The sequence below is a fragment of the Solanum dulcamara genome, chromosome 8, assembly GCF_947179165.1.
Source record: "Solanum dulcamara chromosome 8, daSolDulc1.2, whole genome shotgun sequence".
Lineage (NCBI taxonomy): Eukaryota > Viridiplantae > Streptophyta > Magnoliopsida > Solanales > Solanaceae > Solanum > Solanum dulcamara.
This window is the reverse complement of record NC_077244.1, coordinates 69121999-69149853: the sequence shown is the minus strand read 5'-3', so window position 1 is coordinate 69149853 and position 27855 is coordinate 69121999. Positions and strand designations below refer to the sequence as shown.

At 37.2% G+C, this 27855-nt stretch overlaps 2 protein-coding genes across 3 annotated transcripts; both read right to left on the bottom strand.

The window, feature by feature from the left end:
- Positions 1-8423: 8423 nt before the first annotated feature.
- LOC129900656 (nuclear pore complex protein NUP50A-like) lies at positions 8424-13185 on the bottom strand. Its single transcript, XM_055975672.1, has 2 exons — positions 13015-13185; positions 8424-10185 (listed from the first exon to the last, which is right to left on the bottom strand). Exon 2 carries the CDS (start codon positions 10140-10142, stop codon positions 8799-8801), a length of 1344 nt encoding a protein of 447 aa, XP_055831647.1. The 5' UTR covers positions 10143-10185; positions 13015-13185; the 3' UTR covers positions 8424-8798.
- Positions 13186-14002: 817 nt separating this feature from the next.
- On the bottom strand, positions 14003-27734 carry LOC129898774 (coatomer subunit beta'-1-like). 2 transcript variants are annotated; one of them, XR_008769441.1, is made up of 26 exons: positions 27445-27734; positions 27194-27214; positions 27038-27099; positions 26747-26801; positions 25831-25867; positions 25393-25718; positions 25153-25284; positions 24917-25065; positions 23554-23622; positions 23126-23276; positions 22938-23003; positions 22311-22499; positions 21816-21956; positions 21640-21714; positions 21367-21543; positions 21180-21271; positions 20972-21088; positions 20260-20374; positions 20067-20138; positions 19357-19553; positions 17379-17472; positions 16686-16792; positions 16293-16425; positions 15688-15908; positions 15146-15212; positions 14003-14410 (listed from the first exon to the last, which is right to left on the bottom strand). XR_008769441.1 is itself a non-coding variant. In XM_055973444.1 (26 exons), the coding sequence occupies exons 1-25, from the start codon at positions 27445-27447 to the stop codon at positions 15193-15195; spliced, it is 2745 nt and encodes a 914-aa protein (XP_055829419.1). In that variant the 5' UTR covers positions 27448-27734; the 3' UTR covers positions 14003-14410; positions 15146-15192. The 2 variants fall into 2 exon arrangements, 1 of the variants encoding a protein (XP_055829419.1); XM_055973444.1 differs by having other exon boundaries at positions 15764-15908.
- Between the last annotated feature and the right edge of the window lie 121 nt (positions 27735-27855).

Genomic DNA, 27855 nt, shown 5'->3' with positions numbered 1-27855 from the left:
TTTTAGACTTTAAAATTAATTAATTAGAACTTTATGTTGTCATGAACTTGAACTTTATTTAGACACTTGAATACTCGTATTTTAGAACTTTAATTTATCTATACTTGAAACTTGTAATTTTGTTCTTATTTAACTTAGAACATTTGACTTGAATTAATTAGAACTTGAATTATTTATAAGTTGAATTAATCATAACTTGAACTTAATTATTATATGAATTAATTAATTATAACTTGAATTAATAACACTTGTAGTCTCGATGAATTGGAGTTTTTATGAACTAATTAATTAAACTTGAATATATATAATTTTGTAGATGGATCATCGTTTGTGGATGTATAACATGCATTATGAAGTTGGTGGTGGTTTGAAACCTGAATTTATTGACGGTGTAAGAAGTTTTATCGATCATGCATTGACACTTGATATTTTTAAGAGAAATGGATTGATTAGGTGTCCTTGTCGTGAATATAGGTGCTTGAAATTTTTTAATCCAGATATAGTTATGATTTATTTATATGGTAATGGATTTAAGCCTAGATATTTTGTAGGGATTAATCATGGAGAAATACATGGATTGAATAATATATTTTATAATTTGCTGCTTGTGGATAAATATAATATGTTTGCACCACATGGTCAAATTAGGGTTAAACGTGATAGGGTTCTACATGATAGAGTTCAACATGATACATTTCAACATGATAGAGTTCATGAAATGGTCAATGATGCTTTTAGGATTCAAGGTGGGATGGAACCTGAACAATAATTTGATGAAACATCTAATGAATAAGCAAGACGCTTCTATCAACAATTAGAAGAGGCTAGTCGTCCACTATGTGACGGGAGTCCGCATTCTACTTTGTCAGTTACAGTTAGGTTAATGAATACTAAATCAGATTGGAGTGTTCCTCATGTGACTATAGACTCAATGGTTGATCTTTTGGGCGAACTGGTTAATCCTGAGTTTAACATATCTAAGAACATCAGTAAGGCAAAGAGATTGATTTTCAAGTTAGGATTGTCGTATGATAGAATTCATTGTTGTGTTAATGGCTGCATGTTGTTCTACAAGACTGATAGTGAATTAGAAAATTGTAAGTTTTATGGAGCAGCGCGTTATAAGAGGACTCCTGCTGGAAAGACGGTCCTAATTAAGGCGATACATTATTTACCTCTTATTCCTATATTAAAAAGGTTGTATGCATCGATGAGGTCTGACCCACATATGAGATGGCATCGTGATTATAGAAGTCTGTCGGATGTCTTGTCTCATACATCTAACGGAGAAGCATGAAAACATTTTAATAACATGTATCCGAATTTTGCTAGTGAACCAAGAAATATAAGGTTGGGGTTGTGTGCAGATGGCTTCACACCATTCTCTAATGCTGCCTCACCTTATTCTTGCTAGCCTGTATTTCTTACCCCGTACAATCTTACTACTAAAATGTGCATGAAAAGTTTGTATATACTGAGCCCTATCACTCTTGGCGGTAGATTTCAAATAGTATCCGCCAGGCGAGTTTAATGAATTCAAGGTATATATATATGTTTAAATCTATTTTTTAAAGTTAAATTTAATATATTTACTATATTTTACTTAACTAATTATTTAACGCTATTCATTTCTTTCAAACTTTATGTACCTGGGAGCCAAGGTACAATATAGTCATCGCGATCACTTTTGAAAGAAAAGCTAGCGCCAGACTGTTTAGCTGGCTAAAGAAAGCTAGGGATGATCGGACACCTTTGAGTTGGATGCTGCCTTATATATTTGAAGAATTATGTCGGTATTGAAATACTGAAGAATTCAAGGCTTTATCCGATCAAGAAAAAAAGCTAGAGCCAGCATAAAAGTTGACTCGTTGCACACCGGAGGTGCAAAGAGTGTTGGTATGATTCAAAAGGAGATGGTGAGGTTTCTAAATTTTTAGTTTAAATTCATTCTCTTAAATAAATTATTTGACAAAATATTATTTCATTAATTATATTTTTATTTATAGGAAAAAGAATTGGGACGCACTCCCTATCATCATGAAATCTTTAAAAAGACTCATGTGAAGAACTAATGTGTCGTATCTGGATGAGTGAGTGGACAAAACGGCCGAACGAGCCTATGTAAGCTATTTAACATAATGTATAACATATTTTGATTCTAACTTTTATTTCTAATATGCAGCAAGATTATGAGCGACACATACGTGAGATGAGAGATTCGATCCAGCTAACGCCTAAACAGTCTAGTAAAATTTGAACAAAAAAAGTGGTTGGAGGGAGCCACAGTAACCTAATATATTGAATGAGCTCTATGAATGACGTACGACTACTTCAATCAAGTTTAGAAGGTATTGAATCGTCATGTCAAGTCGAGGCCATTGACGGGGTTCAGATAACTGTTATGTCTAAGCAAATTATAGAACTTACATGCGCATTAGCAGAATCTGAGGCAAAAAGGGTTGAAGAGCATAAAATTATGAATCAACAAGTTGAGCAAATCAAAGAACAAGTGCACAACCTCGCCCGTCAGACTCTGCCCCGTTATTCAAGAGGGTCCACTCTGAATGACTCCGATGATAGTGCTGAATACATAGAAAATAGTCCTAATTAGCTTCTCTATGTTAGTTTATGAACATTTTAAATTTTTTTGTTAACTTTGAAAGACTTTAAATCGTTCTAAATTATGACTTTATTCGATTTAAGTATTTAATTATGTTTGTTATTATTTATTTTGCCTATTTAGTTTGTTGTTAGTTGTGTTGGAATGGGATGAATTGCTATGAAGTGAATTGAATTTTAATTGCAGGTAGGCAGACGAAACTCCAGGTTTATACTATCAAAAATATTGCAGAAAATCGACGGACATGGTCCTTTAATCTGTCGCTTTTCTACAAAAAAAATTCAATTTTTTTCTAGAAAAGCGACGGACACTGATCTTATGTTCTTCGCTTTTCTGAATTTTTTTAAGAACACTAAGAACAAAAGCAACGGACGGAGACCATTAATCGATCGTTTGTCTAAAACAAAATATTCAAATTTAAAAATAAAACAACACAGTTCGTCGCTTTATATTAAATAATTAATTTTTTTTAAAAAATAAAACGACGAACTCCGTCGTTTTTTTATTTTTATTTTTTTTAATTAAAAAATATTAGGGGGGACGTTGTCCGTTGCTTTTTTAAAAGCGTCAAGCAAAAAAGTGACTGAAGTGACTGAGTCGTTTTTTCGTCCAGTTTGACCAAGAAAGCGACGCAGTCCATCACTTTTTTGCGTCTTTTTCTTCACAATTTTTAAGTATTGGATCTACCATGGGAAATCCCCACATATCTTTAGAATATTACACTAAGTCTAGTCTTCTTTCCTATGTAAGCTTCCACATAGACAACTTTATGCCACGTGAAGCCTATGTGGTTTGATGATGTGATGGTTCATCACACTCTCCCCCACCTGATATTGCGATGATCGCGGCGCATTGTTATTACATAAATTCTCGAATCTTATCTTTAAATTGCCATAAGTCTTTATACCCCTCCCATATGGCTTCTTCTGGTGATTGTCCCTTCCAATGGATGAGGAACATGACTGTTGCCTTTTGCCCTTATCTCCACCTACCCTGATAGTCAATGATATTCTCAATCTTTGGATCATACAAGGCAGTGATAGTAATGGGTGCACGACTCTATTGACCTCTGCTTGGATCATCCTTATCTTCGTGGTAAGGCTTAAGCATGTTGGCATGGAAGACATGATGAATTTTCAGATGTGGAGGCATGTCAAGATTGTATGAGATCTTTCCCACCTTAGAAATGATCTTAAATGGACCCTCATATTTGCGAAATGGATTGTGGTGTATGCCTCGTAGCATCTTAAACTGTCTTGGGTTAAACTTCACCATGACTATGTCGCCAACTCGATAGCTCGTGAGATGCCTCTTGCAGCTCGCAAATTTCTTCATTTGTTTAGCCGTCTTTCTCAAATAATACTTAGCAGTGTCAAACTGTCCCTCCCATCCTTTAGCTAGCTCAAATGGTGTACACCCTATGGATTCACTTCGCTGCAAGTTATAAGAAAATTGGGCGATGTCTAAGAGCTTTTCCCAATCCTTCTGATGCGCCCTTACATAATGCCTCAAGTAGCACTCTAATAAGACATTAACACGTTCTGTCTGTCAGTCTGTCCGCGGGTGAAAACTAGTAGAGAAGTGCAATTCCGTGCCAAGTATGTCAAACAATTCTCTCCAAAAATTCCCAATGAAGCAGGGATCTCGATCACTGATGATATACCTCGGTAAGTCCCAATACTTCACCACATTCTTGAAGAATAGCTTGACGTCTTCCTTGGCTGTGCAACTTGATAAGGCGGGCATAAAACTGGCATATTTAGAAAATCTATCCACGACCACCATAATAGTGCCATAACCATCAGACTTTGGTAGGCAAGTGATAAAGTCCATAGTCACGTCCTCCGGGCTGTCTCTATTCAACTTTGTCTTGTTGGCATACAAGACAAGTCTCTGTGTCCTCTCGCATGCGCGGCCAGTAGTAGACCGACTCAACCAAGGCTCTAGTGCGACATTGTCCTAGATGGCCAGTCCACAAGGTGTTATGGCTCTCCTTCATGATACGTCGCCTACTATCTCCAAACTTAGGCACGTAGACTCTCCATCCAGTGGTGAGCAATAGATTATTCTCCACCCAAAAGCATCTCGTCTTTCCTTGGGTGGCTAACTCAATGAGTTGCTTGGCTACTGGATCATATTGCATACCCTTCTTTATAGCGTCTCGAATGTCGTAACTTGTTGTAATAATGGCAACAAGTTCGGTTTTTGGCTCAAGGCATCATCCACGACGTTAACTTTTCCCGACTTATACTCTAGTACATAATCAAACTCTGCTAAGAAGTCTTTCCACCTAGCCTGCTTCGGTGTAAGTTTCTTCTGCATCTGAAGGTAACTAGTGGCCATATTATCAATCTTGACCACGAATTTTGATTCGAGCCAGTAATGTCTCCAACCTTTCTTAAATGCTCTATGTGCTCCTCTAGGGTGTTACTGTAGAAGACTATATCATCTAAGTATACTACCACAAATTGATCAAGATATGTATGAAATATCTTAATCATGAGGGTACAAAATGTAGCAGGTGCATTGGTTAAGCTGAAGGGCATTACCAACTACTCAAAGGCTCCCTATCTCGTCACACATGCTGTCTTCGACTCATCTCCTTCCGCAATGCGAACTTGGTAGTAGCCTTTCCGAAGGTCCAACTTAGTAAAGTACTTGGCTTTCCCAAATCTATCAAATAGGTCAGATATGTGTGAGATCGGATACTTGTTCTTTACTGTGACTTTATTTAATGCCTCGGTAGTGTATGTATAAGCGCAATGATCCATCCTTCTTCTTTTGGAATAACACCGGCGCACCAAAGGGTGCCTTCGATGGACGAATATGACCGACATCAAGTAGCTCTTTCAATTGTTTCCTGAGCTCCTCTAACTCAGTTGGTGCCATACGATAAGGAGCGAATCCAGGTAGTTTAACTCCTAGCTCCAACTCAATCTTATGATATACCTCATGCCTAGGAGGCAGATGCTTAGGTAGCTCGTTAGGCATCATAGCTATATTCTCTTCCAGTAGCTTCTCTATTCAATGTAGCAGTGTCTCCTGGCAACCCGTGCCTTCCTCCAAGCTTGCAATGGTTGCCATGAATGTCAGCTCCCCTCTCTTAAGCCCCTTGACTAACTGCATAGCCAAAAACTATGCTTGGCTCGGTCCATGCGGCATAGTCATAATAGGCATCATGCAAGCTCCTTCTCATTCTATTACCAAGAGACGTTGGAGGTAAGGATCGATCATAGTATGACAATGTCTAAAGAACTCTTGCCCTAGAACAATATTAAAGATATCCATTGTTGTAGCGGTAAAGTTTGTCGTACCTTTCCAACTGCCTAATTTGACACTAATACCATTAGCAACACCATAAGCATTTTGAGCCTCGGCATTCACAGTTTTAACACGAGAGTTAGTTAGAGCGAGCTTCAACTCGAGTCTCTTTGATGCAGCCTCGGTTATAAAATTGTGGGTTGCTACAGTGTCCACCAGTGCACAAGGCGGCTTGTTGTTGATGGTGAGGTTCACGTACTGATTTGCATTATCATCGAGTTGGATATGTTGTTTCTTGACAGTTCCACATAGTCCTATCGTACCCAACTGTGTAGTGCATGTACCCTCTTCTTGCCTTTTGCCCTTCTGCTCACGTACCATGACACTGAGGCTCTTTAAGTCAGGACAGTTTCTGAAACCGTGAACATCCCTTCTTCTCGGCCTGTGCTTTCTTCTCGGCATAGCTCTAATGGCCGCTCAACTTCTTGAAATCAAATTTATTGACCTCTTGAGTCTTCGGGCGTTGCTAGTAGGTCTATTTGCCTTTTCTACGATCTCCCCCACCTTTAATGTTGCTACCTTTCAATTCCTTGACTTTACCCTTATCAAACCTTTCATGTCGAAAATCCATCAAAGACTCGACCTTCACTATGGCTTGGTCTATATCCGTGAATTGTCGGCGTTGCAACTCCTGCTTTGCCCAATTTTGCAACTCGTCCATAAAGTGGAACAATAAGTCATCACTAGTGAGGTTGGGAATTTGGAGCATAATGGTGGTGAACTCCTTGATATAATCGCGCATGCTCTCTGTCTGCTTCAACTCTCGAAGTCTACTTCTTTCCTCATACAAGACATTATTTGGGAAGAACTGCCTCTTAAACTGGTCCCATGTGCCAATAGTGCACAAACCTCTCTCAACATCATCCGACTTTCGTCTCCACTATAATAGGGCATTCTCTGACAAGTACAACACTGCGGTGTTGATCTTGGCATCTTTTTCCCTCACATTTCCATGTCGAAAATAGTTCTCCAAGTGCCAAAGAAAGTTTTCTACTTCCTGTGCATCACGAAACCCTTTGAACACTGGTGGCTTGGGAGCCTCGATCTTAGCATCCCTCATCACGACAACATTTCTGGAGGTCACAGTTACGCCGGTGTTGACCTGCTCTTTGATTGTTTCTATCTTTGCCTTCATAGCATCGATAGTGCTAAACGCCTCCATAAGTCTGCACTCTAAGGTAGCGATGGCCTGTCTCATCTCTATCTCAGTTTGTGTATGCCCATCCAAGTCATTTCGGATGCTCTAGATCTTTTCAAGAGTATGTCCCTCAAGAACGTTTAGAGTGCCCTCTACCCTTCCCAAACGTTAGCCAAATATCTCGACTGCATCCATCCCCACATTAACCTTCGTGACCCACTCTATACCAAGCAAGACGTCCTCAGGCAGGACCTCCATATTATCCTCGCTCGACTCAGTGGTAGAAGGTTCTTGGGTTGTAAACGCTTCATTTGGCTCAACCTCGGGCGACACCTCCTGGTTCTTGTTGGCGGCATTCCTCTTTTTCTTATGGCCATTTTTGCCGGTGGCATCCTGGATGACATTGGCTTGGGTGTTAGCAACGTTGATTTCACCGTTGTTTGCCATTTCCTTAGTTGTAACCTCGTTCTGATACCACGTTGTCACGTCCTTAGTCCTTTACTAAGCGCACGTGCGACACATGTAACTTGCTCACGTTCTTGCACTACTTGCTCACGATCTTGCTATGCCAAGTCAGCCTAAGATTCTAGGAATAGCTAAGAGAATAAAAGAGAGAACACAAGAGAATTGTTAGGAAGAATGTTGTAGAGAACTTTGATTGAATTTTGTTTGATGAATTTTACAAATGGATGTCCTTCTATTTATACTACTAACTTAGAGACTAATATGCAAATAATAATTGTTGTGTAAGTCTCTACATATTTACAAGTAAGTCCCTTCTCTAGAATACTCTACAATCTTAGAAAATTCCAAGGACTTTCTATATAAATATATATTATTCTAGGATCTACCATGGGAAATTCCCACATTTCTCTAGAATATTCCACTAAATCTAGTCTTCTTTCCTATGTAAGTTTCCATACAGACAACTTTATGCAACGTGGAGCCTATGTGGTTTGATGATGTGGTGGTTCATCACATTATTGTCTAAAATAGTGATAGATATTTGTGTGTTTATAAATTATTTCATTAAGAATAACATAGACATTTTGAAGTTAAAGTGTCATGGGCATTTTGAAGTTAAAAGTATTATTAAATATAGAAATGTGTCGTTCTTTTTGGAATTGACTTAAAAAAAGTGAGTAACATAAATTGGACCAAAAGGAGTATTTGATTTCAGCATGGTTTCTTCACACACTTGAGTTTTGATATGCTTAATTTGAGCCGAGAGTTTATCAAAAACAGTCTCTCTCTACCTTGAGAAGATAAGGGTTAGTGAGTACATACCACCATCCTCATATGGGATTACACGTTGCATCTAAATACTCAAAAGTGTTATTAAGATAGGAGCTGAAGAGCTTGTAATTTCAAGGAGCAAACCATAGGCAAAATAAAGTTTTACATCAGAAAATGAGAGAATGAGATCGAAGGCTAGAGCTGTCTACAATTCGTGGGAATATAAAGCAATATAAGAGACAGCTAAACCACAAGTTATATCCCAAAAAGGTAAAAGACAGAAGAAATGCTAGGGATAAACAACATCATAATGTTGAAGACTCTACTTGCTATATAGGACTATAAGTTATCCATCTATGGGCAAATACTCTCTACTTCTTTTAACTATGCAAAGGGGCAGAAAAGGGGAAAACTGTAGGGTGGGTCCTGTGATGAAAATATAATCTCTATGCATCTTTGCCATAAATATTAGCCAACTGAAGTTCATGGAGAATTTGGTGGCGTCTTCAAAGAGCCTTCTTTCTTATCTTTATGTTCCATCACGGCAGCTCGAAACTCCTCAACAATAGAGGGATCCTTGAACTTCAAAGCAATTGTTGAAAGTCCATCTTTCCCATCATCAGCACTATTCATACAAGCAAAGGTGATGCCTTTTTTATCCATACTTGCGAGCTTCATTTCAGGATAAAGGTAAGCATTCAAAATCAACCTGTAATTTCCTCTGGTTCTCATAACAAGTCTAGCTTTTCCAGTTCCACTTGAAATATTGAGCTTTAGCTCTCCCTTTCCACGTTCCTTCCACCCTCCATTAAGATATTCAAACAGCACAGAGTCAGCTGTAAAGATCGCCTTTTCATGCTCCTCCCCTGTTACAACGAGAACCTCTTGCATGGAAGGCTCGCTCTTCTTAACACTAGATGACCCTGGGTTACCGAATGGAGAAGCATTTCCATTAATGGGAAGACTAAGACCAAAAAATGACTGGTCAGCTTTTACTCCAAAGACAGAACCAAAACCAGAACCACCACCTGGTTCAGAACCAAACCCTAGTGGAGATCCCTCTTTTGAACTAGCTCCAAATGAGAATGTAGTATTGGAGAACCCTGTTCCTGCAAGTCCTGTGAAAGCGTTTTGGCTACTGGAGAGCTGTTGAAATGAGCTAAAAGATGCAGGTTCAGCATCCTTTTCATTCTTTCCATCGCCAACGTGTTTTTCCATTTCATTTTCCGTCTTATTGCCTTCCACTTCTATGCCATCTGCACTCTTCTCCACTACCGTGACTGTCTTAATGTCATCTTTGATTTTCTCACTTCCCACTGCCTTCTTTTCAGTAGATTCAGGTTTGTCAGGCTCATTAGGATTATCAACTTTCTCCTTATCAACATTAGCATCAGCTGTCGACTCAAATTTGCTTTCTGGTAGCTTAGAATTTTCATCACTTTCCTTCTCATGATCAGCTTCCTTACTCACATCTGTTTCTTCCTTTTTAATTGCCTCACCTTGATCATTTGAATCTTCTGGTTTCTTGGAAGTTGTTGTCCCATTCCCAGCTTCAATTGTGGTCACAGCAGGAGTTGTATTGGTATTAGCAGGTGGAACCAACTGGATCACCGCAAAAGGGTTAGAAGAAGGAGTAGTTGTAGTCGATGCTGGTTTACGAACTTTGACAATTCTCCTATTTGCCATCACCTCATCACTTGCTCTCTTGAAAGTTCCATTCTCCTGTTCAGACGACTCATTATCATCATCAAGACCAGGATTATCCCGTGATAGTTCCTTTACAGCAGCCCTTTTCTTTGATGGTTGAAGAGATTCTGCATCCCCCATCCCAAAATGAAGAATGGCACTTGAAGAGTTCCCAAAAAGTTTTCTGCAGGAAATACTCAGAAGTCTCAGTAACCTGACAAATAAATTCAATCTGTTGTGTGGCATAAAGCAGCCTAGGCCATTGAGAGGGAAGTCACAGTCTAGATAAACCAGGAAAAAAGCATAACAGAATGCCAAGAAAAATCTCATCAATCTTCAGGAAGGTGGATCTGATGACAGTAACACTTTGAAATAACTATACGGAAGCTTATACCATGGCAACAGATTATCCCAACAACTAACATACACAACAAACTCATTGAAGTAAATAACGCAACTAGTAGTTAGAATGTCAAAAGCTTCAGGTCAAGCTTCCAGACCTGCTTTGTATCAGCGTCTGAGGTACAAAGGTCAGACATACAACAGAAAGGTGAAATAAGACTGCTGAGTTAAGATGCATACAAACACACATACGAGAGCATATACTCCTTGTATCCAACCAGGTTATCGATTCCAGTTAAAAAAATGAGAATGAAAAGTTTTTTATATGTAAAATGAGGATGAATAGTAGTAAGTATAGAAATTAAAACAACTCCTTTTGTCGTATTCAGAACCTTTCAGATCACATGCATGCATAAAATTCTATCAATATCAAACAGAAACTCGGAAGACATAAGACAGCAGAACCCAAAGAATTTCTTTATAAGGAAACCAAAGAAAACAGAAGTGGAGCTCTGGATTTTCTTATTCAAAATCTCTTATTTCTCAACTACTTTACATGAATTACGCTCTGCCTGAAGAATTTCACCAAAAGATTTACTGCAAACACAAGGCAAATGATAAGCTTTAAATTGACACGTGTCTTGACATAGAGGCGGATCCAAAATTTGAACTTTACGGGTTCGAATTTGGTATTTTACCACAATTCATTTGATTTTCTGGGTTCAGAATCAGTTATTTGTACACAGTAAGAGAATTATTAACACATATACAGGGTCCGAGAAAAAGCTACTAGCTTCAAATGAACCATAAATTGCACTCCACATCCGCCCCTGCCTTGACATCTCATAGGACCTTAACATACAACCCACGGAAGGCCAAAGGTAGTGGGTGAAAGTACATTCTAAATCCTACCACAAATCTATGCTCTTTCCAAGCTCTCCATTTTGTGTACTGGTATTACATTCCTCTTTACAAATATGGAAAGCTAGCGACAGAATTGAGTGATTTCTTCTGTGTACAGGATCACAACATTTTGGTGAAATATAGGAGGTCGACAATCGTTTGTATCCAATTACTAATAAACAATTACAGGTAGAAAACCACTATTTTTTCTTTAAAAAGAAAATATCTCCATGGGCTAATCTAATTAAAGAATGATAGAGAAAACAATAGAGAATTTCAGAAGAAACTTGAAAAAGTTTATATCATGCATGGCTTTGGTTGACCTTTGCTATCAGCAAATACAGGTAAACAAAAAATTGAATGCAGAAACGGGGAAAGATATGTAGTGGTCCTAGTGGATTCCATAGGTCTGGGTTTTGAATCTTACGATCATTATTCAACTTTTTTTTTAGACAAAATCTTTTGAGCATTACTCAAAATTTATACTACTAGTCGACTGCTCTATGACGGGCTTCCCTCTTACCTTGGCTCGTCTATTTGTTATTTTAAATGTTGACCTTTATTCAATATTTTTGATAACAAATAAAGAAAATTTACTGACTTAGAAGTTAGTACCACCAGGGGCGGACCCAGCATGTATCCAGGGGGGCCGTCCGAACCCCCTTCGGCAAAAAATTATACTATTTATACATGGTTAAAATATTTTTTTATGTATAAATAGTAGATATTGAACCCCCTTCGGCTAGCTCGTGTGTCTACTTTTTTAGATTTTGAACCCACTTATTAAAAATTTTGGTTCCGCCACTGAGTACCACTGTCTCATATTATCTTCAAAAGGGGAGAGGACTAACTCATCTATTTATTTTAAAACACAATGTACTATAGAGGACTATCTTATCTATTTATTTTAAAACAAAATGTACTCAAAATAGACAGAGACAGTCGAGAAAAGTGAGTGTTGGATTGTGTATGTGTCTGAGAGAGAGAGAGAGAGAGAGAGAGAGAGGAGAGAGAGAGAGAGAGAGAGAGAGAGAGAGAGAGAGAGAGAGAGAGAAGCAGTCTATTTGCTCAAATGTGGAATCTCACAAGAACACCAAAAAAAGGAAATATACTAGGGAGTAGGGACTTGTAACATTCAATCTGATTAAATGAAAGTAGTTCAGACACACGGGCAGTAATCTCGTCTTTTATTTCCCCGTTCTTCTGAGAGATATGTCGCACTTCCAGTTCCCAGTGAATTGAGACCACCATCTATTTCATAGTAATAACGAAAAGCAAGCCCTATGTTTCTCAAGCATATACGGAAGCCAATTAGGTGGACACACACTAATGTCATTGCATTATCTAATGTTTATTAAACCTTAATAAGGAATAAGCATAAAACTGAAACAAGCAAATAAACAACACAACCAAACCAACTCACAAAATTCAACAATAAGGCATTCTAAGAACACACACGTTTTAATCAGCTGAAAAATCAAATATAACCTACATTTTATAATTCTTTAACAAAATTCACATCTTCTTCCTCATTTATTCTCTTCCAGAACAGATTTGGGTCTCTCTACTTTTATGTGTCACTAAAATAACAATCCTTCCAGTTGAACAAGTTTCAAATAAGTAATCATTACAAGTTACCTGTAAAATAATTCAATCTCACTTCTTTTCCTATGTCCATTCCATTTCATTTACCAAACATTAGGTAAAAAATCGAATTAATTACAGAAAATCCATAAACAAAAGCAAGCAGAAGAGAGATCGACGTTACCTGGAAGCAATCTAATTTCTCCAACTAGTTTTAGAGAGATCTCAACTCTCTCCTGCTACTGGAAGTGTATAAAAACCCTAGACGGAGCTAATGAACACAGTAACCTCCCGTTTTCTCTTCTTTTTTGTTTTCCCTATTTATTTTTATTTTTCATTTCTAGTAGTGAACTTGTCTACTTCAGAAAGATTAAAATTTAGCCGAAGAATTGTTGTTGTTGTTTTTTAAATTAATCTAAAAAATCGTCTTTTCAATCAGCTGTATTTGGATAATTTTTTCCTTTTTATTATATCTTTAATTTATTAATATTGAGTTAATATTTTTTAAAAAGTATAGCGAGTAAATATATTTAAAATTCTATCAATTATTATTTTTATAATAAATGTGTCAAGTTAAAGTTTAATAAATAAAAAAATGTACGAGGAGTACGTAGATTCCGTGCAAGTGTAACTTTCTATGTTTCTCCTAGTAAAACTGATTAGACAATGAACGTAAGCGTGGAAAGAAAACGATCGGTTCGCTCAACGCTCTCTTTGCTACTTTAATTAATGCTGTAATTAACACGCAAATTCTAAAAATAAAATAAAATAGTTAAATACACAAATTGTTCTCTAGCTTATGCCGTGTTACAAAATTAACCTCTCTACTTTTTCAAAATGTACAACATCAATTTGTTTTGAGGTCACTGATATACTATTCATGTTTTAAAACGTCTTACAAATATATGTTACGCACTTCACAGCAGAAAGAAGGGAAATTTTGTTCTTTAATGATTTTATGGATAGCTCAATTTGTTCTCCAATTTCAGACCACTGGTCTAAAGTCCTCATTGAATTGTGGAAATCGTAGCATTATTGGTAAGTTTCTAGCTATTATATGCAGTTTTTCTCTTGAAATCTGAATTGTTGCACTATCGTAAGATTAACCTTTACCTATGTTTACCTGAAATTCGACTTCTAAATCCTTAATATAGTGGATGTGATTGTGTCAATAAAATGGTAAAAAGAAAATATTAATATCTTAAATATGTTATATACAGATTGTTACTATCATTAACTGAATACAGTTGGAAGAAGTAAATGAAAAGGCAGCTCTTTGGTGAAGGGAACAAAGCGAGTTGGAGAATCATAGAGAAATATGAACTCAAAAGTACTTCCGCAGCATCTCCACTTGCATATATTGTGCAAGTGTTTCTACATTCACAGTGGGTTGAAAGAATTTTGACAGTTAAAGAATTGTATCCCTCATTAAAGAATAATAGTGTATTATGCGGGACTAATGCTAATAACCGAGCTGGGACAAATGTTTTTCTACAGTATGCCACCAAAACTCGTACACCACTCAAAACAGACATCCAGTCCCTTCATCGGTCGTCCCATTCAGGCAACAACTTGAGAACCTGGAATGAAAAGTTCAAACTTCTGTCAAACGGCCCAAACAATGCATGTTTTCCCAGCTATGAAGGTAAACAAGGAATTCAGGCAGTTGGCAGAACTTCTGCAAGCTGTCACCGGGACTTGGCAGATAACACGAATTAAGGTGTAAAAAACAAACCTGCAAATAACTCTAGCTTTGTCTGGCTAAACAAATTGAAGATATTTTTTCTGCCTAAATGTTCTATAAAAGACAAGGAACTCAAACACTCATTATACATTGTAAGCAGAACTTTTCAAAGATCTGCTTTATTGAATCCAAACCCAGGTGAAGTATAACAGAAGCGTAGTCAAATAATTTGACAAACATTATGCAAGTGAAGAACTGCAGAACAAAATTATTCCATCTTTTTCTGGATGACACACAAAGCGATTTCGAGAATATTTCTGTATCACATTTGGTTACACATTCACATGAATCACAAAATTGACCAATTTCTAGGGGGAAAACATGGTTTCTTCAGTTTTCTTGCATATAGCCCAAGGCAGAACAAGGTTAAATGCATGGGTTCAACTATTCTATAAGGGCACCACTCAAGCAAATGAAATGCTATGGGTGCAAGTGTATTTAACACACAAAAGAGTTGGTAAATCAGATAAGATTTTAAGCACCCCCAATCAAGAAGACATGCAGATAAGAACTGTTTATCAGACAAAACTTGCATTAAAACTACACTTGATGCAGAAAACTCGATTCTCACCATAAGAACGGATTACATCCAGCTGGAACCAAATGTCTTTACTGAACCTAGTGATGTGGTGTAAGCACTGCAAAACGCATAAAAAAGAATGAGACTTAAGTAACAATAAATTGAAGGAAAAAAAGGACAGAAGAATAAGCACAAATAGGGACAAATCGAGAAGGAGAAGCGACATGGCAAGAAACAAATGAATGGCAACGATAGGCAACTGCCTAACTTATGCCAAAAACAAATGAATGTCAAATGCTAATCAGCTGAAAAATATTACCCAGTGCTGGAAATTTTACCCATAGAAGCAGTTCAAGCTAAATGACAGAAATGATCTATGGATTGCGGCACTTTAAAAAGCTTGAAAAATACATTTTCTTGACGTGAAAGAAGAGAACAGTCTCCAAAACCCTTCTCGAGGTAGGGTTTGTGATAATTGCAATTGCTTCAAGCAGTTAAGGTTAAAGAAAACAAGGAGGCATAAAAGAAAAAAGAGAAGGATTTGGAACGTATAGGAGCCAAACACAGCAACTAAAAGAAATTCAATTAATCACCAGCTACAAAATTAGGATTTTCACACCGGCCCAACCAATTGCTTTTAGGCTGGCAGTTTTCCTTCAGTATTCGTACCCCACTCTTCTTCAGCCTCGTTTCCATTGACGAGTACTGCACTATCAATAGAGTCAGCATCTACCACAACAGCCTCTTCTTGGCTCTCTTGTTGAGTGCCATCTTGTCCCTGTTCTTGCACCTCAACACCATTCTGTTCCACAACCTGGGAAGTTTAAACAAGGAAACAACCAATTTTAAACTTGGTCTTTACCACAGTGATTAGTCGTATAAGCTGCTTGTATGAAGGGTATCAACTACCATTGAGCATAAGGTTGTTGTTAGATGTTTGAAATACAAACTAGTATGCCATACACCCACACCTAATCCCCAAAATTGCGTATCAACTACCATTGAGCATAAGGTTGTTGTTAGATGTTTGAAATACAAACTAGTATGCCATACACCCACACCTAATCCCCAAAATTGCATACACAAAATGCTGTAGAGTGCAAATTATGTTTTTTACTATATATATATATATATATAAGAGAACATAATGGAAAATGAATCCTCATATGAGACGTATAGAAACATGTCCATCTTATACCTCGTGGTCCAATTCTCCATTTTCAAGGGGTTCTTCTTCTTCATCCATTCTCATGTTGCTGAAAGCTTCTACAAGGTTGGAAGTTGGTCTATCAGCAAAATTTCCATAATCTGCTGCTGGTGGGTATACACCCCTACATAAAAATTACAAAAATAACCTTAGTGAAAAAATTTCACAGTAAAATTGTGTGCAACAACTTACGTTTCATAACTGGGAACCAGTCCACACTAGTGTTAAATATGCCCATTCATTAAGCCCTGTTGAATTCATACTCCAGCAAAAAGAGGAAAGGAGTACAAGTAGAAAAAGAGATATAGTTTGTTTTTTTCAAAGAGCCACAAGTGTACAAGCTACAAAAGATCCACACAAAAGGGAATAGTGGTCTATATACACCTTTCCTCTGAGACTCTAGCTTCAACAGCATGTGCAATTTGCCAGTGCTCAAACATGTTAGGATATTCTTCAGGATCAGCCAAAGCTTCTGCTGCTTTCTGGTTAACCTGCAGGCCGAAATCATGCAGAAAACTAGGTTCAAAATCTGACAAGGATTCTCAGTGATATGGTCGCAGATAATTCTGCAGACTGTTTCTTATCCCATAAATGACTAAAACCCTTTTTCACGGTTCTCTTGCTTGCACTCAAGTTCAAATCATTTTTTTAACAAACTCAAATTCTAATCGTAAAGTTAAAAGGATGTCGGTATCTAATAGGGTGTTCTCAGGCCACATTGGACGCTGAGAGAAATCGACAGAAATATTTCGTGGCTATTTCCAGGCACATGTAAATGCAAGCAGGAGTTGGAAAAGAGAACACACGCGTCAACAACAGTAAGAATTTTATGTCTATCACAGGCATAACAGTACCATCAAAGAGCTCCTAAGTTCCTCTGCACTGTTAATGGTCAAAAAGCATGATCCCCGCAACATGAGGCTGAAGCATTGTACTTTATTGTTTATTTTAAAAAAAAAGATTAAAATGGAAGTAATGTATTTTAAAAATACAACTAACTGACCAAGAGAATACACAGCTCTGTAAATAGTGGACCATGTCAATCTAATAGCAATCACAAAAACGAATATCACTGACCTTATTAAGGTCCTTCCTCCAAATTGCAACTATTTCAGAAACTTTACTTGGAAGATAAGATCTTGCCATAAATGCAGCCTCAGGTATCCGGTTGCTGCAAAGTAATTGCAATCAAGAATATCAGTCCAGTGTTGACAACAAACAGACAAGTGGCTACTTTGTACACTTAACTACATCAATTTCCTGCTATTTGTGCTTGTTCTTGAGTGATTCTTGGATTGAATTACATGATAATACCATGAGTTTATGTCTTTGATGTATAGGAGCGAAAAGTAGAAGGAAGACAGTGAAAAGCCCAAAGAAGAAGCAGAAGAGGAAGACAAAGAGAAAGAAGAAGAAAAATCACTAAAGGACCCACAACCGCAGGCAGTATACAGTGTGATTATGGTCCAAGGAGATGAAGAAGGCAGGGAGAGGTCGACAAGACTTTAAGCAACTGCGATGGCAGTCCACACAGTGCCTCAGAAGAAATTCTGAGAATTTAAGACCGCAGCCACAGTCATGACCCCGTGACTGCAATCCTTTATGACAAACTTGGCCAATCTCTGTCTTAAATTAATTATTGACTGGAGAGTACATTTTGGAGAGCTTTAACAGTACCAAGTTTTGTAAAAGCAACAGACTGGACGAACAAGTTCAAAAGTTTTTTTCTTAATTTAATCTTTTACATTAGTTTCTATGATTGTTTTTATCATATATTTGACTTTTCTTTGATTCCTTTTATTTATTTTATTTTTATACGATGGTGTCCGGGACTACTAGTGTGTACCTCGACCATTCCACCGCATCCCTACTGCCTCCCACACTAGCACAGGTATCAGGTAACACTAGTCCTTCAAGGTTTAGGTAGATAGGGAGAAATCATCTAATAATTTTTTCCACAGTTGGGCTTTGAACCCTAAACTCCAAAAGCACCCACTTTAATGATTGCTAGGCCACACCCTTTGGTTTACTTTGGGGTGATTCTTCTCATGGTTTGTAACTAAATCCCTAATTAACTCTTAGGGTTATGAAGAACCTATATAATGATTATACATCTTCAGCGGATTCTATTTACTCATCTTGGTTTGTATTGTTTGACTGGCCAACAAGTAGTTTTTCCCAAACTAGATTGAATCAGACTTTGGGAAATGTAATTCAACAATAGGTAGATTTGATAGTGTGGGATTAGCTATTTAATAGGTAAATTTGTGATTGAGAATGAGGAGATATCTTGATACCCCATGTAGCTAATTTAATGGAGTTTGACACCAACATCATCATTAGTCTACTAGAATAGGGATATAGCCTTTTTTTTTTAATCGTGGTATCTGAGCTAGCTTGTGCACGCCTAGCTTAAATCCACAGGGTACCTACTAGGTTGCTACCTCCCATCCACACAGGTATCAATTAACTTTGTCCACCGAGACTTGAACATATGGAATAAAATCACCTAATGTTTTTGCCTTTGCTAGGATTTGGATTCGAACCTGATACCTCATAGTTTTCAACACACTTCACAGAACACTAGGGGATTCGAACCTGATACCTCATAGTTCTCAACAAACTTCACGGAACACTAGGCCATACCCTTAGGTGTTGCGATATAGTTGATAGCTTGAATTAGGATAGACTTGCATGTGCTTGGAAAATTTATGTGAGTAAATCACATGACCAAGCTAATAATCCACGTAGGTAAACCTTATTAAGTCAACCAAGTATGAAAGCGTTAATTATTGATAAATTATCCAGAAGTGTTAGTTGCAAAATTTAAATGCTTTAAATATAAAAGTTTAATCAATAACCACCTTAAGTGATTATTTGAATTAGCAAGTAATTATGATAAATCTAGTACCTAATTATAATTGATATAGTTTCACATGGGACGATACTTCAGCTCTTAATCCCCTTTAACTTGGCAACAATAGTGTATTTTCAATAGGCTATTTTGGATGTGATCACAAACCTATGCACGAAGATCTCAAACAGAAATAAGTACCTGTCAACCAACAGCTGAACACACTCTTCCACTTTACCCAAGAGGAACAGGCAAAGGAATGCGACATTGTTTCTTCCATGCCCTTTTGCAAGAGAAGCTAATTCAGCAATTCCTTCAGCATCTCCTAATGAGGAATAAAGCAGCAGCAAACCACTCAAGTCATTAGCGTGCTTCAAACAATCCTCTGCCATCTCCAGCTGCAAAATATAGAACAGCAATATTGGTGAAGAATCCAAGTAAACAATAGTTGGTAGGGGGTAAGGTTTGCGTACACCCCACTCTCCCCAGACCCCGATTGTGGGATCACACTGGGTATGATGTTGTAATCCAAGTAAAGAATACTTATGCATTTCACAGAAGAAGAATGACCAGGAGGCTGCAGAAATCAACTACAAACACCCTTTACCACTGAACTACAAACAGAAACATTCGGTAAACTTTCACAGGCAAAAGGACAACCAACAGAGTTCAGAACCTTAACCATATATTCTTCCAGCAGCAAAAAAGGTATGGGTCAGGAGTTTTTTGCTAAAGAAACTTTCGGAGAGCTGACTAGGGAGTTCTGATATAAATTAAGAAGCTTAAACACTGACCATTTGTAAAACTCATCAATTTACTTATTTTTGAAAATTCAAGTGATTTCTGTTCCCCCTAGTCAAAATTTGTTTTCAAAAAAAAGGGGGGATCAAGTGGCTGTAAGTATCAATTACCATTCCAGCAGACATTGCTAGTTCACCCAACTGCTTCCATTTGGATTCACTCTGTGCTACTACAGCAATTTCCTGCAAAAAAGAAGGGGCACATGCCCATACTGAACAACATATGGTTCTTCTGGTTGAAATAAGTATAAAGGAAGAGAGGCTGAAGTCAAACCGCACACCTTCACGAGTTAGTAGCCCTTACCTTTGCAATCTCTAATTTACCCAACTGTATGGCAAGTTCAAATCTGTAGTCAGCGTCTGTTGCAACTTCCAATGCTTCCTCAATCATACCTCGTGATTCCAAGAAACGAGCAACACTACGGGGAATCATTTCATCACAACTTAGAAAACTTGATAATCCCATCATATAAGACAGAAATAAATCCCCCACCACCCAAGGTTTAACTACTACATACAACATATTAATGCAGATGCCAATAGATCATAGGAATATTAAGAACATGAATAACAGCATTCAATCACATAGCATTGCAGCAAGAATATCCTTTTATCTAATAAAAGCATCCCTTCTAAAATTCAGGGTTTGTTGCACGTATTAGCACTAAAATTACTATGGTTACCAGAGTAACTTTAGCAGTGTGTGCCACACCCCAGAATAACGAAATTTTTACATCAATACAACAACAGTGTTTACAAACTAGATGGGATGGGCTATATGAAACCTCAATATCCATTTCATACCATTTGAACCCATTTCATTCCTATACTCAATAATGTTTCTTAACAAAACAATTTACAGCAAAGACTACACTAAAATGATGTTTGTATTTTTTAACTGCCAGTTTGTCACATTTTGCAACTGTGTTCAAAGATGAAAGGAAAAATTGCAATCAAGCACAATTCATTTGTCATATTCACAGTATAAGCATATTACAAGAAGAATCGAGATGTACCTGTTATGGTGATCCTTAGGAATTGTTGGTAAGACCGCATTAGCTCTGTCCCAGTCACCACGCATCACAAGTGTCTTGTACTCTATCAAGCTGAGAAGAAGAGTATATCCCACGACACTGTAATGGAAAGAATATGAGTCATCATCGAAGAATCATACTTGAAATCATTTCTAGTTCCTATGTAAGAAGCAGCCACGAGCCTACTTACTTGAACTCTTTGTCAATCAGGAAAACTCTACTTTGATTAGCGAGATATCCCAGTAGGTACATGGGTCGGTCTAAGTGAAACATTGTGGTCACCTAAAGATCATAGAAAACACTGTTACTCACCAGTATGAGATGAGACATTCTGAAAACAAAGAGGTCCATAAAACTGCATGAATGACCTTTCATACCTCTCCGCCTACACAGTAGTTCAGTCTCGAAGAAGAATTATTGTAAATGAAACAATCTCCGACCCAAATTCCAGTTCTGACACGTTCATTTATCTCATAAAGAAGTTCGAAAGCATCTTCAACACCTTGGTCATCTACGGATCTTCCACTATCTAAATGTGCAGAAACAACATCGCGCTGCAGGTTTAACAAAAGGACGATCATACTACAATTCCTTGGAAAGAAAAGATTTAGTAGTAAATTGAAAATCTGAGAGAGAGAGAGAGCTCTCACGTTATACTTAAGTATGTAGAATGAAGTATCACAAGCAATAGCCACAAGATCACCACTGTCAGCCCAGTAGAGGTTCTGAAGTAGTTGAAGCAAAAAAAGTAAATGATACTGTAACAACCATCAGAAGAGTAAAGGACCACCATAGCACATATGGAAGTCAAGCTTATATATCTTACTTTGACATTAACATCAATCCGTCGGATCAACCTGCACTCAATCCAATCGTAGAAGCAAATGAAATCATTTGAGCACATTGCCAATAAGGTACCCCCATAGATGTGCTCAGCAGAGAAAGTAGGGCGGATGCTCTTTTTCTCCTGGAGATATCAGCATAATCACTTTAATCCAGCTGAACAAAAGAAACTACAACACACTGCACCCTTCCGCTTCAAGACGAAGAGAAGCTAAATGCATTAAAGAACTACAACTTACTGCATGCACATGAACCCAAATTTACTAGTCAGGCCTCTAAGAAGAAACAAATTAAGGGTACGGAATAGGAGAGAGAGTGAGAGAGAGAGAGAGAAAGAGATTGAGTAAGAGGGGATAACATCTAAATGGGGTCCATTATTAAAGAAATGCATCATTAGATTAAATAACACATATTCTGAAGCATAAAACAAAGTAATCTAAATTTGGGAGGGAGGTAGATGGGAGGACATTCATGAAACCTGGAAATTTTTGCTGAAAACCTTAATCCTTGAAGTACTTTCTCTGATAGCGTGCTCTCCATCAGATGACCAAACAAATTCCAGAGCTGAGCCAAATGACCTATTTCTCCAGGCCAGAGCAGTATATATGATATACTCACCGTCTCCACAAACAACGACAAACCTTCCATTTGGGTTATGCTTTAAGTTCTGTGAAGGAGGAGAAAAAGAATGAGATCAACAGTAAGTGACATCTAAGTAACTACATCCATTAACCCTAAGAGGGAAACTAGTATATTCAAGCATACCCTCAAACTGGGAGAAGATGACTACATAACCAATTAAATGACACATCCTTAAGGACATAAGGAAAGCAAAGGAGCAGGTACATAAACCATATCTTCTTGGATAAGCATCACTACTACAAAATGGCTTCCCACAATGGGAAGTCTGAAGAGATATGGATTGCTTTTTAACGAAAATAGCAAGTCTTTTACTAGAAAGGGGATAGAGTATATGCAACCCAAACAGGATGACCTTACATGAATAACAATTGAAGTATTGAACTATGGAGCCAGATCCAATTTGCAGTAGCAAAGCAGATTATACAAGATAATACAAAATGTATTAGATGTGAATCTGACTCACTTGTGGGTATAGGTCACAGGTTCCCAATTCCTTGACCGCCAAAGGCAATCTTTCTCCATCAGTAACCTGATGTTAAAGCAAATTATTCATAAAACAATATCCAGTAGTAATTGAGTAGATGACTGGAAAACAATATTCAGCTGTATTTTGAATCAGGCGAGCAGGCTTGAAGGAAATTGATGACATACCTCATAATCCGCCCCAACACTCTTGATGTTAATAGTTTGAATCTCATTGTGCTTAGCCCATATGACTTTTCCACTATTATCCATGCTAGCAACAGGTACCTCTCGACCAAGTTTTACCATAATGGTTCCCTCATCGTAACCAATTACAACCCTATACATTTAGCACATTAATTATAACTGCAGCTAGCTGAACAAATGCAAATACAAAGGAAAAGATGAAAATCATGATCTACTCCTTAGCTCTTTAATATTTCCTAGTTTCAAATATTTTATTTTTGTAAGCTCACGATTCAACTAACATTGGCTATTCCCTCTTTCCTCACTCAAATCTAAAAAGAGAAGAAATAATTGAAAAGCAAAGTAAGTATGGAAATCGTTAAGACTTTCAAGATCAAAAGTACAGCTATAGATAAATTAAAGAAACTCACCTTCTTGAACCTTTCATGTAACCAATAGCCCAAACTCTTTCAAGGCCATAATTCAATGTGTTCTCGAGTCTGCATGAAATACAAAAAAAAAAAAAAGATTAAGAAATAAACAAGATTTATTAGAGGATACAATCACTCAGAAGTCAGAACCAGAGGAGTGCTTACAAAAGTGTAGGAAAAACTCATCAGTTTATCTTAGGCAAAATTATAGGAATGCATCAGTTTTCAAAGAGATAACTAAAAACTTTGTCAAGTCTACAAGAAAATGCAAATCAACAAAAAGATAAACCACTAAATCCCAAGGGCCTAAAAAAGAATACAAGAAACCTGAACCAGAAGTTTATATAAAAAGTTAATGATAATCATTTTGAAAAGGGAAAGTCACCGATAGATGAGATGCATTGCTTTAACTGGTAGAAGGAGAATTTCATCTTTTCGTTAGGTAAAATTCTAGTAACACGTAAGTTTACAAGGGTTAATTGATTAGTTTGGTCTCAGAGTGAAAAATAAGAAGAAAAGTAGCACAACAGCTAATAGCGCTAGAGTGTTTTAACTACGTTAACATGTTAGCACATTGATATAGACAAACAGAAAATATAATTCATCTTTAGTAAACAGCAAGGCAAAAGAGGATATCAAAACTTTGTCAACAATTTATTCAAATTCTAAAAAAAATATTCCATGCTGGAAACAAGAGATGTATCAATTTCAGCAGCATATATATATGACATTCATGCAACCTAATGCAAAAAGTTCATGAAGGATACTTCATCTAAGCAATGCCAACCCACCCACCCAAACACACAAATTCTGTAATTTGTGTTACGTAATCTTTTGAGTTTTTTTTTGGAAAGAACAGACACAATTCCATAATGAATTAGAAACGAAAGATGGACATACAATTTGGACTAAGGTAGTAGGGCATATCTTTTCCTTTTTCTTTTGATCCATTATCTTTCCTTGTATCAGTGGAGGGAATAGCGCATATGTTTCAATAAAAATTGTAGCTCTATGAAGGTGACACAGCTTGAAAGATTAAAATAAACATGTGCTGATCTACCCACCAATAACATTACATAGGTCATTGTTGTAATTCACTCAAAGAATTCATGTAAGCCACACAGCCGGTTCCACTGATTCATGCAACTCCAAACGATAGAAAGAAGTGGTTCACTTTACACTTTACAGATTACAACTAAATATGTCCATATTCATCTGCATAATCGATGTCTTTAAAGTTACAGAAACTAAATATCCGACAATGTATTGGAACACAAGAAGTCGTGTAAAAAATTGAACGTCATATCTACCAGTGATAGAACTTTGAAATAAGCTAAAATAATTAAATGATACTGAGTATTACCTGTAAGTAGTTGCATGCCATATACGAACAGTACCATCTTCAGACCCCGTCATTATAATAGGAAGATCTGGATGAAAACATACAGCAGAAACATTGTGTGTGTGACCTTCAAGAGTCTGGACACAACTTCTTGTCTGATAGTCCCAGACCTGTTTCGTGATTCCAGAGCATATAACTCAGCTTCTATATCGGTGCAATCAACAACAGAACATGGGAATAGGTTATTAGTAGCAAACCTTAGCAGTGTGATCATCAGAACCGGTAATTAGATAAGGTTTATCACCACCAGTGAAATAATCAACACAATTAACCCCTTTCAGATGGGAATCCAATGTAAAGTTAGGGTCAGGAGAGCCAAGGTTCCAAATCTACAAGCCAACCATTACCAGCCCCAATGTTACATAGGTGAACGACAAATATGATGTTATTTAGAAATTTATCAGACGGAGGGGATGAAAGGAAGTTAAAACAATTACCTTTATAGTCCGATCAAGAGATGCACTTGCAAAAGTATTGGTGTCTTTTGGATTAAATGTGACTTGCATCACATAATGAGAATGACCCTCAAAAATTTGAGTGCATACCCATCCCTTCTCCCAATCCCAGAGCTTTATAAGCATGTCATCAGATGATGACAGCACATATGGTAGACTAGGATGAACAGCCACACACCTAATATAATCTGTGTGTGCCTCGAATACTTTGACCTTATCCATGGTATTATAATTGTATACACGAATAAACATGTCATCGGAACCAGCAACAATCCACTGTTTGCGTGCTATAAATTTAGCTGATCTTACTGCAAACAATAATGAAGGTGTTAAAAGGTACTGCAAACCTTTGTTAAAGCAGAAGGTTTCTTATGCGCCCCCTGACCAACCAAAAATACCACTTTCATTCGATTAACGGACCTGGCAATTCAGTAACTTCGAAAGATTGTGTCATTGTCTGCATTAAAAATGAATGACACGTCAGCTTTCTATATATAATGTCACTACAATACTTCTCTTCTATTAGGGGAATCCTGATAGAACTGCTTTTTCATACTATGCTAAGAAGTATATTTGCACAGAACGTGAAAAAGAGTTATGTCTCATATGTTTCAATGGTAGCTAATATGTAAAGATACTATGAATATGGAACACACTTGGAACTACAGTAATGAGGATATCAGCTGTGGAAAGATAATTTTAGAGGCAGTTCTGATTTCTGGGTACCAATTTTACTGATCTAACTTGCAACTCCTAATATGTGGCTACAAGAGATGTTATCCCAAAGGACAGGTAAGAGGAAAAGCTAAACGATACGAAAATGGAAGACATACCTACATACAGGGAAAATCAAATTATGAGCTCAATAGTAATATCAGGTTTTCAAATAACCATTGACCACAATTCTGGAAGCAACGACTATCACCTTGTCTTTAAGTACAGATTGCTGGAAGTTCGCATAGTATCATCTACGTGTGGTCAGAACTAAAGCTACCCGCAAACATTGAGCATTACCAAGCACTCCCTGAAAAACAACACCAATTCATCTTTGCATGGCCAGAATCGCTACTACCACGCAAGTGCTTCTAATTGGCCGTCCACCCCCTAACACCCTTTTTCTAAATTGTTAAAGATATTTTAGAAGGATTTTCTAAAATGTTAAGATTGACATATCACCATTATCCAGAGACCATAAAAGCTGCTCTGTCCTTTCCATGTAATGCTCTTCCTTAGTTTGGGATTATGCTTACTTTTACAAGTCACGTACATCTTTCACAAGATTCAAGAATTCAACTCTAATAAGAAGCAGCAGAAGTTTGGATGTAATTTCCTATACCTGGGTCTGGTAGTTCCAAATGCAAACGGTCCCTGAATATAAACTTGTCAATATCCTGTGAGCAAGAATAGAAAGAATGAGCCACAAGAACTATCATTTACGTACATGACATTATCGTTTCTACTATGCCTAGCCTCACACTCCCCAGATAAACAAAAACTTAGTAATTTAAAATTTTGCAAAAATGTCACTCCAACATACAACATTAGAGATTACAGAGCAAGCATAAGCATCAAAACTGGAAAAGAAAAAGGAAGGAACTATTTGTTTGGTAAATATGAGTTTCATTACCATGGCTCCGTAGGATGTAGATCCACGGCCTTTACCCTTTCTGATCTTTGAGCAAGTTTCCTCTGATCAAAGTACCACAGTCAGCATTAATACGTATTGGCAATACAAAAATATATAATCCACCAATAAGTTTTTGAATACGAGTAAGTATAGTACCTTAATCTCCAATCTTAGAGGCTGTGCCATCGTCAATTCAAATATGAGAAGAAAAAAACACAAAAAGGAAGTGAAATTAAGTAAGTAAACAACAAAGTACCAGATCTCAAACAATTCACAGAACCTACATTGAAAATTTCCAATCGAATCAGTGATCCGTTACCACCATTAAATCGAATCAGATTTGAATCAGATCTAAGTTATAACGTAATGCGAAAGCATTAATAACATATTGAAACTACTCGACTTACCATTTTCAGTGACGAACGTGAACTCTATCGAAAAGGAATAAATCAGAGATTTGAGCGTGAGGGAAGAATCCTAAAGATCCACCAGCTACTCAGCTGCAGAAATCTTCCAATTCGAATTACTCGCTAAGTGGCAAAGTGCCAGAAAGCGACGAAGGGAGATCGAACGGGGGAGAGAGAAATGAGTAGAGGTTTTGCTAATGTCACCGTGCAACCTCTGTAATAATACGAAGAAGAAAGAAAATGGGACGAACGGTAGGAAGATCATACAAAGATGATGCTTTGAACTGAAGTTACAATAGATTGACGATTTTAATTTTAAATTTATTTTACTTATATTGGATGGTATATGAGTACTTTTTTTTTAGGGGTATTTTATTTAAATCTCATAGTGAAAAAAGTTTAATTATAATT

Bases quoted from the DNA above. Each gene is read 5' to 3' on its own strand.
- LOC129898774 (XM_055973444.1), bottom strand. The intron at 20,375-20,971 runs GTACATCTCGAT...GATTCCCCGTAG, and splicing joins CCTAAGGATCACCATAACAG to TGTTGCTCGTTTCTTGGAAT. The intron at 20,139-20,259 runs GTAAGGGCTACT...TCTTTTTTGCAG, and splicing joins GTAAATTAGAGATTGCAAAG to GAAATTGCTGTAGTAGCACA.
- LOC129900656 (XM_055975672.1), bottom strand. From the start codon at position 10,142: ATGGGGGATGCAGAATCTCTTCAACCATCAAAGAAAAGGGCTGCTGTA.